Raw genomic sequence first — 19,082 nt, 5'->3', positions numbered from 1 at the left:
TGGCCTTGATATGTCCACATTTGGATTACTGTGATCAGGTCTCCTGAGTTTCTTGGGGATGATCAAGTGGTGGAGGAGGGGATTCAAGCAAGGTGGTCTGTGGAATGTCCACTGTGAGGACAGATTGAAGGTGTGTGGGATGCAGAAGTTGGTTGATAAGCAAAAAAAGAGGGGATGTCATAGAAACATTTAAGTTACTTAAAGGGTTTTATAGGATTGATGCAGGGGAAATATTTCGGCATTTGGAGATACGAGGACAGTCTGAAAGGTTCTCGGCCTCAACCATAGATGGCAACACTATCGGCAAGATTTTTTTTTTCTAAGTTGGTATATCTGTCATAAGCATCCATCTGAAATTGTAAATCATTCCATCAAGTAGTTTGTTTTATACAGCAAAAGTGTTGCTGTATCCCTTGAAATGGATAAAACTGAGTATCATGCGGTTAAAAAATTCTTTGTAAAAGAAGGTTTAATGCCAAAAGAAATTCATTTGAAGTTCATAAACGTTAATGGACACTCTTCTCCTTCATTTTGGACAATTAAAAAATGGGTTGCCGATTTAAATGTGGCCATACCATCCTTGAAGATGATCCACATGAAGGACGTCCAAAAAGTATAACAATACCAGAAATCATTGATCGAGTGCACGATATGGTATTGGATGACTGGCAATCAAAGTGTGTGAAATTGCTGAGACTATAGGCATTTCAAAAGAACATGTAGGATATATTTTACATGAAGAATTGCAAATGAAAAAGCTTTGAGCAAGATGGGTGCCACGCTTGCTCACAGTAGATCAAAAACGAACTCGCATGAAAATCTCTGAAGTGCTCGGAGCGTTTTAACAAGAATAAAACTGATTTTGTGCATCAATTTATTACTCTGGATGAGACTTGGATTCACCAGTACACAAAGAATCCAAACAGCAGTCAAACAGTGGACGGAAGCTGGTTGCTCAGCGCCAAAGAAGACAAGGTCATGGCACCGGTGTTTTGGGATGCTAAAGCCATTTTGTTTATTAATTATCTTGAAAAGGATAAAACAATAACTGGGAAATATTATTCCGATCTTTTAACCAGACTAGACAAAAAAATTAGTGAGAAAAGACCCAATTTGCAGAAGAAAAAAATCACCTTTCATCAGGACAATGCACCTGCCCACAAAGGTGTTTTGGCAATGGGAAAATTAAGGGATCTGCACTATGAATTGTTGGAACATCCACCCTATTCCCCAGATTTAGCTCCCTCTGACTTCTATCTCTTCCCAAAACTAAAAATCTTCTTTGCTGGTCAGCATTTTTCTTCAAATCAAGAGGTGATTGCAGCTGGCAGCTGTAGAGGGGTATTTTGCAGATCTTAGATGTGACTTCTCCATACTTTCCTTGAGCCATTTCTTTTTCTTACACTTTTACTACAGGGCTTCATTTCTTGCCTCTCCATCAACTCAGTTTTCAAATGTTGCAGAATTTTTTCACTCTCATCCACTCTCGCTATCTCAATATGAGTCAACACAAGCTTGCTTGCTGTCAACCCCTTTCCCCATCTTACCATTAATTGCACTCTCTTTTTGACTATCATAATCACCCGATTTAGTGTCGATTGAACTCTTTTCCCTGCAATCATTTCCACATATAGTAGAATTTCTCTTAACTGGCAACAACGGGACTTCGCTGATTTCAAACACAAGATTTTGCCAGATAATTGAATATATATTTTGAGAACTTATTCTCGAAATTCTAATTCTTCACACTGGGATTATGTACAGTTTTCCGATTTTCTGCAGCTTTTGTAGATTCTGTTTGCATCATGAATCTCTGGAGTTGACCACCTTGTTTCTTTATATCTTACAAAGTTGAACTTCCAATTTTATATTCCTCCATTAATTTCATTCTGCTGACACCTCTCCATTTTCTCTGGCAATTCAAGTTTTAACTTGAGAGTGAGAACATTTCTCTTACCTTTCGCTGGAGTAGCCAAAGCAACACTAAGTGGGCTAGGAGCATACATAATACGAATGTTGGCGCAAGTTCTGGCTGCGCAATATACAAAACAACCCACACGATCTCTCTTAGCCAATGAGCCACTGGGAGTATTGTGTGAAGCATATGTTGAGGAGTTGCATGCTCCACGCAACTCGGCTGTACATACGACAGTGTTGCCAGAATGCAACCCCATTGCATACTTTTCTTATCTCACAGGCTTAAATTTTGGGTTTAAATTTAGACCGAAAGTGCCACTGTTTTGGTATTGCCAGTTAATTGGGTGCCTGTTATGAGAGATTTTACTGTACTTTCTAAACATTCATAGAATCTTCCTCAACTATCATTTCAGTTATGACTCCATATTTCCTACGCATACTTAAACAAGTCTCGTTGTGCAACAGAATATTTTTCACTTCCTACAAACCCAAACTCACTCCTTTCTCTTATTCAGCCTCTTTACATAAACATCCATGACATCTTCCCATTCATGACATAGTAACATTTCTGAAATATCCACGCCATTCACTTTACTTGTCTTTCGTGCCAACCTACACAAATATCTACCTTTGACCAACAAGAAACAACGAATTTAAAGTGGTATGAAAATTTTATAATATTTTCAATTTTTACAGCTACTTTCATGGATGCAGCTTAAAAAAATATTGTATATGTACTACCCAAGTTGAAAATATTAGTAAATTTAAAATTTAGCATCCTAATTATTATTATTACATCCACACCCATGGAGTCAGCAGACTCATTGTGGGAGGTTCATTTAACTGACAACATATTTATTGTACCAAATCTTAAAATCATTAACCCTCCTTGCATTAACAACACATTCTGGTAATGCATTCCATTCACTGACAATTCTCCATGTAAAAAATCTACTCCTCTCACACACCCCTCTTCACCACATATTTACATAACTTCCAGGGATGACCTCAGGTTCTTCTCCTCTCACCTTTTACTCTTTTTATAATCCCCTCTGGATTAATCTGATAAAATCCTCTCACTAACTTAAATGTCTTTATCATATCGCTTCTTTTCCTCCTATCCACCAAACTCTGCAATCCCTATTTCTTCAACCTCTCTCCATAGCTAGCACTCCAAAGTCCCGACATTGTCTTAGTTACTTGTCTCTGGACTCTCTCCAATGTCTCCACATCATATTGAAAAACCAGGTGACCAGATCTGATTTGACTGATGTCTTATACAGTGGTACAACCACTTACTTATCCCTACATGTTAGAGTAGTACTTCTTATCATAGCACTATGATGTGCAGCATTTGCAACACTAGCAATATGCCCTCTAAACTTCCATCTACTGTCAACCATCACTCCCAAATCACTAATCTCATCTACTTCCTGCAGTACGGCACCATAGTACACAGCCTTATATTTCTGCACTCCAAAATGCAGCATCTTGCACTTATTGATATTAAAACTACAACCCTGCTCTTTTGTCAAAGTAAAAAGTCTATTCAAATCTTCCTGAAGGGAATTAACATCAACAGTGCTACATTATAGTTCTTCCCAACTTTGCATCATCAACAAACAACTGAAGATCCCCTAGTCAGTCCACATGATATATCGTTTACAAACAAATTAAAAGTCAAACAGCAGGGCCCCAAGGCCTGCCACTTGTCACCCTCCTTTTTGGAGACATTACTCCATCATACACAAACTGCTGGTATCATTCAGAGCCAATCTCTGATCCATTCTAACCAATATACTATCTATTCCTATCCTCTGCAGCTTGTACACCAACTTATCATGTGGTAATCTATCAAATGCTTTTGCAAAGTCCAAGAATATCACTGTATATGATAATCCCTTATCTAACACACTTGTTACCTTATCATAAAATGCAAGTAAATTATTAAAGAGAATAGTACAGAAAAGATACTGTTTGGGAGAAAGTCCTATATTTTGATTTATTTTTTTAAATATTATGCAATGTATGAAAGATTCCTCTTATGAAGAGCTCAGGAGACAGCTTGCAGGTGTAGCATGGAATGAGGAGTTAGCTGGAAAAGAGATCAATGCAGCTTGGGGGATTTTCAAAAACTATTTAGCAGATGCAATGTCTAAATGTATACCACGGGTGAGAAGGTTAAATAAGGTAGGTGTGAGATGGATGAATAAAGAGATTAAGCATGCGATACAGAGAAAAAAAGCATTGTGGAGGAAGCATAAGAGAAGTGGAAGTAACCAATTTCATGAGGTCTACAAAGACCAGGCAAGGAGGGTGACTTGGTTGGTGAGAGTAGCTAAAGAGAGGTATGAACAGCAGTTAGCTAATGAAGCCAAAAAGAATCCTAGGGAGTTCTTTCGATATGTAGCCAGCAAAAGAAAGAATGATTATGGAAGGATGACATTGATTGGAGGATATGGTATAAAGACAGCTGTTGCAGAATGTGTGGTGGAGATACTTAATGAGCAGTTCATAAAGATCTTTCAATCTTGTGAATGTGACTTCATGGAGAGATCGAGAGCAGTTGATGATGGGAAGGAGAGACTGACTGTAAGTGAGCAAGAGGTGTTTGGGGAGTTGAGTAAACTAGATATAAATAAGGCTGTGGGACTTGATAATATATCACCTCATATTCTGAAGGAATGTGCCAGAGAGTTGACACCTGCCTTGACATATTTTTTTAATATGAGTCTTGCACACTTCGTCAAGTTCCTAAAGAGTGGAAGGAGGGCAAGATTGTGCCACTTCATGAAGGAGGTGATCGAGCTCAAGCATCAAACTACAGGCCTATCTGTGTGTCAGGTGTTGTGGTTAAGTTGTTGGAGAAGCTTGTGAGAACTAGGATCCAGAGTTGGGTTGACAACAATGGTATAATCTTTGATGGACAGCATGGATTTGCTAAAGGGAGTTCATGTTTTAGTAATCTACTTACTTATTACAATAAAGTGACTGCTTCCTTGGACAGAGGAGAAGGATACACAGTAATATACTTGGATTTCGCAAAAGCTTTTGATAGAGTACATCATGATAAGTTGACAGTCAAACTAGAGCAGATGGGGTTGGATATTAGATTAGTGCATTGGATTGGAGACTGGCTATCTAATAGGTATCAACAAGTTGTGTATGGGGGTGCGATATCCAGGAAAGTCACTAGTGGAGTGGCTCAGGAGTCTGTTTTTGGACCATTACTATTTAACTTGTATATTAATGAAATTGGTGAAGATTTGGATGGAGATATTCAGTTGTTTGCAGATGATGCAAAGTTGGGACGAACCATAAAGAGTAGTGAAGATGTTGTGGTCTTGAAAGAAGACTTGAATAAATTGAGTGATTGGGCAAGCAAATGGGTATGTGAGGTCAATGTTGCAAAATGTAAGGTTTTAAAATTTGGAAAACAAAGATGGGATGCAGAATTTATGCTTGGTGAGAATATATTGTTAGAGGTAGAGGAAATAAGAGATCTAGGGATGATAGTGGATAAGGATCTAAAATTTAGGGGACACATCGCCAAAATTGTTAAGACAACACAGAAAATTCTAGGAATGATGCGGAGGACACTGATGTGTAGAAGCAGGGAGATTCTTGTTCATTGTATAAGGTTTTGATTAGGCCACACATGGACTATCGTGCCCAGATTTGGTCACTGGGTTTTCAGAAGGAAGATGTTGGAAAGGGTCCAAAGGCGACTGACTAAGGTGGTTTCTGACTTCTGGAATGTTGAGCATGAGGAAAGATTGAAAAGATGTAATTTGCAGAGTCTAGTGGAGAGAAGGAAGAGGGGAGATATGATAGAGACCTACAAGTTGGTAAGGGGTTGTTATAAGATCAATGGTGGAGAAGTTCTACAGAGAATAGTGGGAGATCAGGGGAGAACCAGAGGTCATCATTGGAAACTGTATAAAGAGGGTGTGAGTAGGGGAGTGAGAGGCAGGTCAGGTTTTTTTTTTTCGTGCAGAGTTGTGAATATGATTGGAATGCCTTGCCTGAGAGTGCAGTGTCTACAGGGAGTTTGAGTGTGTTTAAGACACGGTATGATGAGATATGTGTGTGATAAAAGGACCTCCCAGATGAGTCTTTGACTCCATGAGGTCTTGTTTAATAATAATAATAATTATTATTATATTAGCTCTATGTGTGGGTTAAACAAAAGCAAATATGTCAAATATTGGCTAAAATAAAAATGAAAGGGGTGCTTAAGGGTCAAAGCTGTATAACTGAGAGGAGACCTCCACATAGCCTTTAAAGAAATGCGGAGAACTGACCAGGGCTTCTGACCTAATGTCCAATCCTCAAATTCTCGTGGTGCACCCTGTTGGGTATCTACTTTGATACTGAACGAACGAGGATGGGCTGGCAATTTGGGATTTAGCCGACCAAATTGTATTCTTATTGGCTAAACCAAAATAAAAAATGATGGTACAACATGACAAAATTTCATGCCGGCTGGGGCGTCGCCTGGTTAAACAAGGCCCCCATTGTTTTCGCCAGGGAACCAGGGCGAACAGCGAAAAGTCAGGTACTGGAACAAATCTGAAAACAAACCCCAACTCAACATCACCAGAGTTAGAGATCGGTACTATCAACGTAAAAGGCCTGAATGGCAAAGAAATGGAGCTAGCTGAGGAATTAGATAAGTACCAGATCGACATAATAGGGGTGACTGAAACAAAAAAGATCAAAACTGGTGAGATCTTTCTGAGCAATAAATACAAAATGTTATATTCAGGCAATGACAATCAAGGAAAAGAAGGAGTAGGCATTGTATTCAACACAAAATATGAGGCTAATCTTCTTGAATGGCAGTCAGTCTCAAGTAGAGTAATGTGGGCAAATATGAAAATGGGGAACTGGACAATGAGACTTATTTGTGCATATGGTCCCACAGAAGGTTCTACTAAGGTAGAAGTGGAGGAATTTTTTGAGGCTTTAGAAAAAGCAACTGACACAATGAAAAAGGAAAAGTTGGTCCTTGTTGGGGATCTAAATAGCAGAGTAGGAAATGATTGTGAGACATATAAAAATATTTTGGGAAAATTTGGAGAAAAGAGCAAAGCTAATAATAATGGCAAATACCTGTTGGATTGCTGCTCAGGACATGGAATGGTTATTACTAACACCATGTTCCAACATAAAAATGTGCACAAATTCACATGGAGAGAAGAGGCTAGGAATAAGAAAAGTCTCATTGACTATGTTATTGTTGATAGTGATGTTTTCTCCCTGGTGCAGGACACCAGAGTGTACAGAGGATTTGAAATTGGAAGGGATCACTATTTAGTCTTGAGCAGGATAAAATTGAATTTCATTTTGAAAAGAATAACATGTAAGAAAGTTTTAAAGCGAATAAAAGTTGAGCAGCTCTCAGATGTGAACTGTAGACTAAAATACACAAAGATTATTGAAAAGAAAATGAAAGAGTTTGAGAACAGGAATCAAACCTTGGAGATTCAGTGGCAAACTCTGAAGAAAACATCGATTGATTCTGCGAGAAAGGCTAAAAAATCAGAATAATCAAGAATAAAAAAACAAGGATAAAAAAATCAGAACTCCCTGGTGGACACAGGAAGTTAAAGAGGCAGTGAAGGAAAAGAAGAAAGCATATCAAAAGTTCCTGGCAAATAAGTCAGCTTTTACTCTTACAGAATACAGAGACAAATGTAAGAAAGCTAAACAGTGTGTAAAACTAGCTAAACAAAAGTCATGGGAGGACTTTGGCAAGAATATAGAAAATAAATATCAAGAAGGTGGCAAAATATTCTGGAGGTTGTTGAAGAAATTCAGGAATGGAGGAAAGAGTGCTGTAAAAGGAGTTAGAGATGATAAAGGTGACATGAAAACAGGAGAAAAAGATATCCTTGAAGTATGGAGTAATTACTTTGAAAAACTGTTAAATGAAACAAGCAGTGATGACAGCACAGTGATAAAAAACACTGACCAGGCATGCAGTCAGGAATACATATCCATACTTGAAACAGAAAAAGCCATCAAAGGCTTGAAATGTGGAAAGGTAGCAGGAGTAGATGATATTCGAGCAGAAATGCTGAAGTATGGTGGTATAAAAGTCTTACAGTGGCTGCACTGCATAGTTCAGAAAGCCTGGACTGAGGGACGAATTCCTGATGATTGGAGTAGAGCTCTCATAGTACCCATATATAAAAAGGGAAATAAAACTGAATGTGAGAATTACAGAGGTATTTCCCTACTGAGTGTTCCTGGCAAGATCTATGCAAGTATACTTGAGAAACGGTTGAGAAGAATTGTGGAAGAAAAGCTTGGTGAAGAACAAGCTGGATTCAGCCCAAATAGAGGCTGTCAGGATCAGATCTTCACTTTACGACAAATAGTTGAGAAAGCATGGGAATATAACAAAGATCTGTATTTAAGTTTTGTCAATTTGGAAAAGGCATATGACAAGGTGCCAAGAGAGAAGCTATTCAATATGCTGCAGTTATATGGTGTCGATCTGGTATTATATCAAGCAATACTTAGTCTTTATTTGAGTTGTAAGTCAGCAGTTAGAATTGAAGGAAGTACAGGAAGATGGTTTAATGTTAAATCTGGTGTGAGACAAGGATGTACATTATCCCCTCTGTTTTTCATTATCTATATGGATCACATTATGAAGGAAAGTGGTATTAAACCTGATATCAAAATTGGAGATGTTAATGTCAGCTCTTTGCTTTATGCGGATGATGTTATACTTCTAAATAAATCTGCTACAAGTCTGCAAGATTCTCTGACTAAATTGAATAGCTGTTGTAGTAGATATGGTATGAAGGTTACCAATAAAAAGACAAAGACAATGAAAATAGGCAGAATCATTGAAAATGTCAACTGTGTTGTGAACGGAGAACCTGTGGAACAAGTAAAACATTTCAGTTACTTAGGCACGATTTTTACTGAAGATGGTAAATTAAATATAGAAATAGACAACAGAATCAGCAAAGCTGGTATGGTGGGAAGTCAATTGAATAAATTCATATGGAATAAGAGAGAAATTAGTCGGAACACTAAATTAGCTGTATACAAGACAGTGTTCAAACCAGTTTTAACTTATGGATCTGAGAGCTGAGTCAGAAGTAAAACACTTGACCAAAGACTAGAGACCGCAGATATGAGAGTCCTGAGAAAGATTAGAGGCGCGAACAGATGGAATCAATGGCAATATCATATTAAAAATGAGGATATTAGGAAAGAACTTGACATTGTCAGCATCCAGGAATGCGTTAGCAGAGCTAATCTCAGGTGGTATGGTCACTTAAATAGAATGGGAGAGGAAAGATTAGCAAAACAAGTGTTCTTTGCCAGGTTGGCAGGAAAACGACCCAGAGGAAGACCAAGATATAGGTGGATTGATACGGTATAAAGTGCCTTAGACGATAGAAATATAAGATCTGATAATGTTGGAGTCTTGACAAGTAACAGAGTGATTTGGAGGAAAATTGTAGATAGGAAGTTAGTAATGATGTAATTTTTTCATGTAGTACTGTCATATCCTGTACACCCCTTGAGGGTACATGGCAGGAATTTGATGATGATGATGATGATAAAAATGAAATGCAAATTTTAATCTCTGATCAATAAATAGCTCATACATAATACACAGTTATGGAAGCATTTGAAATGACACATCACATTTAAAAGGTAAAAAACATGTCCATTTCTGTTTTTTTTTTTGTTTGTTTGTTCATTATTTACAAGGCAAGTAATTTACATAATCTTACATATTTTTGGCAATCCATATTTCAATTATCATGATAATCCTAGTTTGTGATAATTTTCTTTCAACCAGCTGTGATATTTGTTCAACATGCGATCATTAGGATTAACCTAAAAAAAAAAAAAAATTATTTTATCATATGAGCAAATTTAAATTAAAATCAATTACCTCTGAGCAAAAAAGTTTATCTTTCTCCTTGAAATATTCTGTTGAATGAAGATAATATCGTAATGGAAATAGAAATAGAAGGGTACAGTATTTTTCGTGTGGATAGAAAGGGTAGGAAGGGAGGGAGAGTATTGCGTTGATGATAGCAGCGGAAAGTCCACAAGGAGGTAGACATGAAAGGGGGAAATAGTGGCAATGGTTATGAGGCAGTGTGATGTAACATAGAAGTTGAGAGGAAGACATATTTAGTTGGATGTTGCTATAGGCCTGGGAATGTCGAAGGTGGTGATGAAGAAATGTATAAACAGGATAAGTGAACAAAGGAAGGGTAATTATTATGGGTGATTTTAAGTATTGTTGTGATATAGATTGGAATGAGGAGATAGCATTTGGGAATAAGGAAAATGAATTTCTGGAGTTCTTGAGAAAGAACTATCTCAGGCAGCACGAAAGAAAGGCAAGCGAGGATCAAGAGTTCTAGATCTCATCATTTCATCAGCGGATGTAATTGTTAGAGGGGGGTTTCACATTTTCCTCCAGTTGGTGAAAGTGATCATGAAGTAATCACCTGTGTTGTGACTAGTCATATGCAGACTTTTGCAAGGAAAGGATATATGTGGAATTATAAGGCTGGTGATTATGACAAGCTTAGGAAACAACTTCGAGCTATGACATGGCACGAGGAGTTGAGCGGTAAGGAAATAAATGCTGCATGGGAACTTACAAAGAAATACATAACAGCATCAATGTACGAATGTATCCCAGAGGCCAAAAGGCTGAATAAGGTAGGTGTAAAATGGATGAATGTGGAGCTTAAGCATGAAATCTGGAAAAAGAAAGTACTTGGGAGGAAGTACAAAATGAATAATGGTAATCAGTCACATGAAGAATATAAAGAACAAGCCATGAGAGTGAATCTACTAGTAAGGTAAATTAAAGTAGCATATGAGCAGAAATTGACAAATCAGGCTAAGAAAAACCCTAGGGAGTTTTTTAGATTATGTGGCAAGTAGAAGGAAGAATGATCATGGAAAGATGAAGGGATGAAAGTGGTAGAATGGTAACTGCTGTAGAAGACATTGTTGAGGTATTCAGTGATCAATTTATAACAGTGTTTCATACGGATCAGGGTGGAATCACGAGGAACTTAAGACTAGAAGACATAGGAGAGGATAACTTAATTGTGAGTGAGCAGGAGGTATTTGAGGAAATAAATAACCTTGATGTTAATAAGGTGATAGGATTTGATGACATATCACCATGCATCTTAAGGGAATGTCCAGGGAACTGACAATAGCATTGGCATGCCTGTTTAATAAGAGTTTTGCAACAGCACAGATTGCAAGGGAGTGGAAGGAGGGTAAAATTGTTCCACTGTATAAAGGCGGTGATAAGGTTGTAGTTTCAAATTATAGGTCGGTCTGTATATCTGGAGTTGTGGTGAAAGTCCTGGAGAGATTGGTGAGAAGTAGGATACAGAAATGGGTTGATAACAGCATAGGTTTGTTAAGAGGAGATCATGTTTCACTAACTTACTTATGTACTATAACAAGTACATGACAAATATACATACATAACAAGTGACAAATACCTTGGACAAGAGAAATGCATATACAATGGTGTACTTGAATTTTGCAAAGGCTTTTGATAGATTGCCACATGACAATCTCTTAAATAAATAAGCACCTCCGTAGCGCAATTGGAAGAATGACGGTACATTGCGCCCTTCGATTGGAATAGGCCTAAGTTCGATTCTCGTCGCGACGGGAGGAATCTTTATCTGGTCGATTTCAATCGATGGTGAGTTAGCCGATCTCATACGGAGGTAGCAGGGTTTTTTCTCCCGGAAACTCGGGTTTTTCATCCCGCATACATACAAATCGGCCCTTCAGAACACCCGCAATTTACAGACAAAAATTACTAGTTGTGGTGGTGTTGGAGGTGGGTGGTAGATGGCGTTGATTCGTAGTAGAGGTAAGGTGTAGAGACAGTTGAATATGTCCTCCCGCGATGAGTCTTCGGACTCCTTGGAGGTATCAGGAATAATAATAATAATAATAAAAAATTAAAACAGATGGGATTGGATAACAGACTTCTGCGTTGGATCAGTGACTAGTTGCTGGATAGGTATCAGAAAGTTGTATATGGGGTGCAGTATCTTGAAAGATAAAGATCACTAGTGGTGTGCCACAGGGATCAGTTTTGGGGCCATTATTGTTCAATTTGTATGTTAATGATATTGGGTTGGGTTTAACTAGTAATATCCTGATATCCAGCTGTTTGTGAATGATGCAAAACTGGAGAGAGTAACACAGTCAGGCTGATGTTAATGCCTTACAAGAGGACTTGAATAGATTGCATGAATGGGCAGGTAAGTGGAACTATCAGTTCAATGTTGCCAAGTATTAGGTTTTGAGATTTGCTAAGCAACAATGGGATGCAAAGTATACATTTGGTGGGGAAACTTTAACAGAGGTAGAGAAGATGAGAGATCTAGGAGTGATGGTGGACAAGGACTTGAAATTCAGGGGCCACATTGCACAAGTTGTGAAGACATCACATCGAATAATGGCAATGATGCAGAGAACCCTGACATGCAGAAATAGGTTATGATTCCATTGTATAAGGCCTTGATCAGGCCTCATATGGATTATTGTGCACAGATTTGGTCACCAGGTTTTCATGGTGACGAGGATATGTTGGAAAGGGTACAGAGAAGATTCACAAAGGTGGTCAGTGGTCTTTGGAATGTGAAGTACGAGGACAGATTGAGAGAATGTAAGTTTCAGAGCCTTGTGAATAAGAGGAAGTGAGGGGAGATATGATTGAGACATATAAGCTGGTCAGGGGTTGTTATCAGGTAGACATGAAAGAGATTTTTCATAGAATGGGAGAGGGGAGTAGAACAAGAGGCCATTGTTGGTAATTGTATAAGGAGGGTGTGAACAAAGGAGTGAGAAGCAGATTCTTTGCATTGAGGGTGGTTGGTGAGTGGAATGCATTGCTTGAGTGTGTTGTGGATGTGGACACATTGAATCACATTGAAGTTTAAGACGTGGTTGGATGAGCATTGTATGCAATAGTGAGTAACTCCCAAGATAAGTCTCTGACTCCATGGAGGTCAAATGTTAATAATAATAACAATAATAAATATTACTTCTACTATATGGAACAACTGCAATGTTTGTTTTAATTACACTAGGTAAATAATTTGCTGTTGTGTAGAAGTTCATATGCAATACATAAAATATACACAGGTATCCCTTGATTAACGCGAATAATTAATCCCTCAATGTTACTGCATATATCAAAGTTGTGTTAATCAAATATAATAATCAATAGTAAAAATTACAATTCATCCATGATCAATTACAGTATTAATAATTTGTTTTATATGGTACTCTTTTAGGAAAGATAAAAAATGAATGCCAAGTAAATTTTTAATAAATGCTTGTACCTACATTAGTTACTGCAATTTTTTATCAAAAAAAGTTATTAACCACCTTACCGGCTGTTATGGATCAAATACGCATCCGCATACGCTTCGTATCCATCATATATTTCATTGTTATAACAATGGTATTACAATATTAATAAGCACTTCGCATCCATGATAAAGTGAATGTCTATAGACGTCTTGGCCGGTAGCGTGGTTAAGAATCGTTTGAACAGTTTTAGTTTTTTCTTATCACCATTAATTTTACGATAACAAGCAAAATGATTCTCTAGACCTCAGAAAACAAGAATTCTTTGATTAATATCTGGATCTACATCCATTACTTGCTGCTTAAGCAATTCTAAACTGCGAAATATGCCATCCAGTTATTTGATTGTTATCTCTTTTGGAACCTCATCTTCACATTCCATTTGTTCGTTGTCTTCATATGCACATTGTTGTTCAATTTTAAGAAGATGGTCTTCACTCAAATCATTGAATTTGAATCCAATAATTCTTTAACATCTTCTGCATCAACACTATCAAAATCAAGGTCTTCACCAATTGCAATGATTTCTTCAACCATGTTGTTCACAGGATTCTGAAAACCACCTAAGTCAGTGCATTTTGGCAAAAGGTTTTTCCAAACAACTCTCATGCAGCTAGACGACACTTGCTCCGAGTCATGAATGTTTTCAATTGCGTGTTTAATGGTAAACATTTTCCAAAATTCTTGGAGCATAATCACATTTTCTCCCATTGTTGTTTCTACTGCCTTTGAGAATGCCTTTTTAAGAAAATAGGCTTTGAAAGTTGCAATGATGCCCATGTCCATGGCTTGTAGCAATGATGCATTTGGTGGAAAAAAATAAAACTTTCATATTCTCACACAGATCATTAAGAGAATTTGGATGACCAGGTGCGTTATCTAAAAGCAAAAGAGCTTTGTAAGCTAAGTTATTTCTCGTGGGAGGAATGACATCATCATGCTCCCGATTTTCTTTCTCTTGGTCAGGAAAGACTCCTCAAGGCTTGCATGATTTTGTGTGGTAAATTTAAAGGTTCGTTAATTAAAACTCTTGCCACGTATATAAAGAGGGATTGTTGCAATTTATTTCATAGCATTAAGCAAGGAATACCTGTATATATATATATAACATATGCTGCTGAAAAAGAAGTCAATGGTGCATCGTGCCATGTAATGAGTCATGTTTGTCTTCTTCTTCTTCTCCTCCATCTAAGACAGGTTGAGTCTTCTCGAGCAGGATCTTCCAGTCTTCTCTATTCCTTGCTGTTCAAAAAAGTTCCTTATATGATCTGCATCCTGAGATGTTCTTTATTAATTTCAGCCAGGTAATTCTGGTCTTCTGGGTGTTCTTTTTTCAGTTTGAAAAGTATTGATTAGGACCTTAGGAAGTCTGTCTGCATCCATGCATACAGTGTGGCCAAACCATCTCAGTTGTTTTCTAATTTTTTCTATTATTGTCTTTTTATGCAATAATTCTTTTCTGACTGTGCTGTTTGTTTTCTTTTCTATCCAACTTGTTCTATTTATTTTTCTTAAGCATTTCATTTCAAATGCCAGCAGTTTTTTCTCCTCTCTTTTCTTAACTGTCCATGCTTCTGCTCCATAGATGATTGTGTATAATTATTGATTCATATAATTTGATTTTGGCTTGCTTAGATATCTTGTTTGTTTTCCAGATTTTCTGTAATTTTCCTATGGTGGGCCATCCTATCGCTATTCTGTATTTGATTGTTTTGAGTTCATTTATTCTGTTAGTTTTTATCCAAGATATATAAAGTTGTCTACTTGTTCTATTTGTTCTCCATTTAGGGTGGCTAAGATGGCAGTTCTGTTCCTCCCTATTTTCATCACCTTTGTCTTTTGTATATTTATTGTCATGTCATGTTTTACAGGTTTCGTTTAGCTTGTTTATCAACCTTTGTAGTTCATTTGGGGTTCTTGCAATAAGGACGAGATCATCCGCATATTTGATATTATTTATGTTTAAACCATTGACATTGATTCCAGGCTCATTGTCTATTGCCTTTTTTACAACTTCATCTAGATATATGTTGAATAGGCATAGGAATAATGGGCATCCTTGCATTACTCCTTTTTGGATCTCTATGGGTTCTGTTGTGAGTGTGTCTTTTTTAATTATTGAATTTGTCTTAGAGTAATATTTTATCAGAAACTGTATTATATATTTGTCTATTGCTTTTTCTAGTAGAACTTTAAGAAGGATTTCTCTGTTGATGCTATCGAAAGCTTGTTTAAAGTCCACAAAACAACAACATAGTTCTTTATAGTCTTCCCAGCTGAGCTCTGCTAGTTGGTGCAATGTCAAAATATGGTCTATTGTTGAATAGTTTCCTCGGAAACCAGCTTGTTCTATGTCTATCAGTTCTTCATAGGTGTTTTTTAATCTATTTTGTATAATTCTTATGAATATTTTAAAGGTGTGGGAGAGTAAATTGATTGGTCTGTAATTTCTGCAGTCTCTTTTCTCTCCTTTCTTGTATACTGGGATGATCATTTCAGTTCTCCAGTCATCTGGGATCTCTCCTGTTTGTAATATTTTATTGAATAGGGTTGTTAAATATTCTATTGATGTGCTGCCTCCATATGACCACAGTTCAGTAGGGATAGTATCAATGCCTGGTGTTTTATTGTTTTTCATCTGTTTTATTGTATATCTAACGTCTTGTAAAATTTTCGGGTGGTCATTATTTTCTTCTATTGTTGGCATTCTAGTTTTGTTTCCTTGGTGAAAGGTAGTCTTAAAATGGTTTGACCAGATTTTTCTTATATCTTCAATATTCCTGATTTCAGTCATCTTGTTGTTTATCATGTTACTGCTTTTGCTGAGAATTCCTTTGTAATTTCTCTTATAGTCATAGAAGACTTTTAGGTTGTTTTGTTGGTATGTTGTTGTTTTGTTGATAACCTATGCAAAAAAAGCCAAAGAAAAATGGTTAGAAGAAAAAACTAAGAAATGCCAAGAAGCATATCTTAGCTTTTTCTTCTAACCATTTTTTTCTTTGGCTTTTTTGCATAGGTTATCAATTTTATTTTTTAGTGTTCTGTATTATTCTTTATTCTCTTCATTGTTGTAGCTATGATTTCTTGGGTTATCCACTGTTTGTTTATTTTGGGTTTGCAATTGGTAACACTATTTATTTTCCTTCTTCCCACTATTTTCCACTGTTTTGGAAGATGGCGGGTTTTAATTTCAAGCACATATGTTCTAAAAATCGACTTCTGCTTGAGCTATCTTTTAGTTTTGATAGGTTGATGTTTTCTTCTTTTCTGATATTGTTTTTCCTGTTGAATTTTATCTTCGCTTTGGCAGTTAATATTTCATGGTCAGTGTCAAAATTAAAGCTTCTTAATGTTCATACATTATTTACTGATCATTTCCATTGTTTGTTTATGATGCTATAGTCTATGCAGTTCTTTATATTACCATCTGGGGATGTCCATGTATATTTATTATTAGGGCATTGATAGAACAATGTGTTTTCAATCATTAGATCATTTTCTTTACAGAGGTGGAGTAATTGTTCTCCTCTGTCGTTAAGCTCTCTGTAAACAAATTTCCCGAATCACATCTTTTTTTGTCTGCTGTGAACTGTCCTATTTTAGCGTTAAAATCTCCTATCACTACCATGAGTTCTCTATTTTTGGAATTATCTATTTCCTGTTGTAGTTCTTCACAGAAATTTTCAATTTCTTCCTCTGAATAGTTACTGTCTGGTGCATATATCTGGATTATTTTAATTGTTTGACCTTTTTCTTTTGCTTGAAGTTTGGCTGTGATTATTCTAGGAGACACTGGTTTTATTTCAATTACTAAGTGTCTAACTTTCTTCTCAATTAAGAATGCAACTCCTTCTCTGTGTATGTTATCTTTTCTTCCTGAGAAGTATAGTCTTCCTTCTGGTAAATCCATGAATCCATCTCACCACCAATGTGTCTCTGATAAACCTAAAATACCCCATTTTGGTCTTTTAAAATTTTCCTCGACTAATTGCAATTTTCCAGGACGGTATAATGATCTTATGTTGAGGGTACCACGTGTTTCACATCCTTGGCTGACTACATTGCTGATTTCTCACCTACTCTATGTGGTCTTTGAGCAGGCACGTCGGCTGTCCCGTACGCAGTAGCATTATCTCAGTTTGTAGACTTTCTCTGGCTCATGGAAGTTACTGCCATAATAATGTAGCCAGCTTGCCATGCCTCTGCTACATCCTTTGGTCCATGGCTCTTTATTCAGAGCAACCCATTTGGGTTTCCCCCATCCGCCACCCGGGGGACGTGCCTGGAAGGAATGTGGTCTTCTCCAAGCATTTTGTAGCAAGTATTGTTGTGTTTGTAGCAAGTATAAATTGGAAGAATATGATACTCCCAAGTCAGTGCAACTGTGTCTGGGTGAAATGGCTGAGAGAAGGTAGCTGACAGAGTATAAAAAATGCATTGTGATAGGATGCCACATCACAGACCTATCTGTTCAGCAAACTGTTGACAAATTGGGCCATCCCAGGTCAACAATCAGTGATACCATACAGAGATGGAAGTGCAGGAAGTCAACTATAAGTGCTACCTGTAGTGGATGACCCATCAAAAGGGAAATATGTAAAACCGCCATTTGTCAGTCGACATGTTGAATGTGGAGTTTCCAGGCATCGAACAGAACATGAATCTGCACAAAACATTCAGAATGAAGACTCACAACATAGGTTCCATGATAGAACTACAATATGCAAGCCCTACATTATCCTAACCAACTACCTGTAGTGGATGACCCATCAAAAGGGAAATATGTAAAACCGCCATTTGTCAGTCGACATGTTGAATGTGGAGTTTCCAGGCATCGAACAGAACATGAATCTGCACAAAACATTCAGAATGAAGACTCACAACATAGGTTCCATGATAGAACTACAATATGCAAGCCCTACATTATCCTAACCAACATGCAGCAGCATCTTGAGTGGTGCAAAGAGTATGTACAGTGGGACATTAAAGCTTGGAAAGCTGTGTTATGGAGCGACGAATCATGCTACACTTCCTACTGAGCAGAATGGATGGGTGTGGGGAATGCCCAGTAAACATCTCTTACCAGAATGCATAATCTCAACTATGAAATTTGGAGGTGGCGGTGTGATGGTATGATCCTGTTTTTCCTGGTTTGGCCTCAAACCTATGTTTTTGTGATGACAATACTCCGAGAGGTAGCTGAACATTCTGGACAATGCAATGCTTTCTACTTTGTGGCATTTCTGCAGAACTGACTATTGTCTCTTTCAGCAAGACAATGCACCATGTCATAAGGCTGCTGTAACTGTGTAGTTTATGGAAATGAATGTCACCATACTTAACTGGCCTACACAGAGACCTGATCTCACTCCTATTGAACATCTATGGGATGAACTGAAGTGTTGGGTAAGGTCAAGGGATATCTATTCCTCAAAAATCCAGGACCTCATTACATGCCTACAGGAAGAATGATCCAAAGTTTCCATTGATCACGATCATACACTTGTAGAAAGTATGTCCCAGAGGATTGCTGCAGTCATCACAGTAAAAGGAGGTCCCACATCTTATTAAGTTGGGGCATAATGGCTGTTTGTTCCTCATACTATGATGTCTGTAGACTTCTTTCCAAGCAGTGTATATACACTATGTTGCAAAAACAAAAGAAAAAGAAAAAAAGTTTCCATCTTTATTTGAATATTTTCATCATTTAAAAAAAAAAAAGATATGGGTAAATCTCTTGTTTCTACCAC

The 19,082-nt window shown here is 37.3% G+C and overlaps 1 protein-coding gene across 2 annotated transcripts in view; it reads right to left on the bottom strand.

Moving 5' to 3' along the window:
* The window catches only part of LOC150101818 (methyl-CpG-binding domain protein 4-like), a 352,401-nt gene that overhangs the window by 15,238 nt on the left and 318,081 nt on the right, over window positions 1–19,082 (bottom strand). Inside the window, exon 10 of one of the 2 annotated variants that reach the window (XM_090401062.1) lies at window positions 9,684–9,789. In XM_090401062.1, coding sequence (XP_090257188.1) covers window positions 9,712–9,789 — 78 coding nt within the window. In that variant the 3' untranslated portion in view covers window positions 9,684–9,711. Of the gene's footprint in view, window positions 1–9,506; window positions 9,790–19,082 lie in introns of those variants that run through there. The other variant, XM_090401061.1, reaches the window with a different exon arrangement.

The sequence above is a fragment of the Typopeltis vanoorti genome, chromosome 11, assembly GCF_054136105.1.
Source record: "Typopeltis vanoorti isolate ZY-2024b chromosome 11, IOZ_Tvanoo_1.0, whole genome shotgun sequence".
Taxonomy (NCBI): Eukaryota; Metazoa; Arthropoda; class Arachnida; order Uropygi; family Thelyphonidae; genus Typopeltis; species Typopeltis vanoorti.
This window is presented reverse-complemented; position numbering and strand designations above follow the sequence as displayed.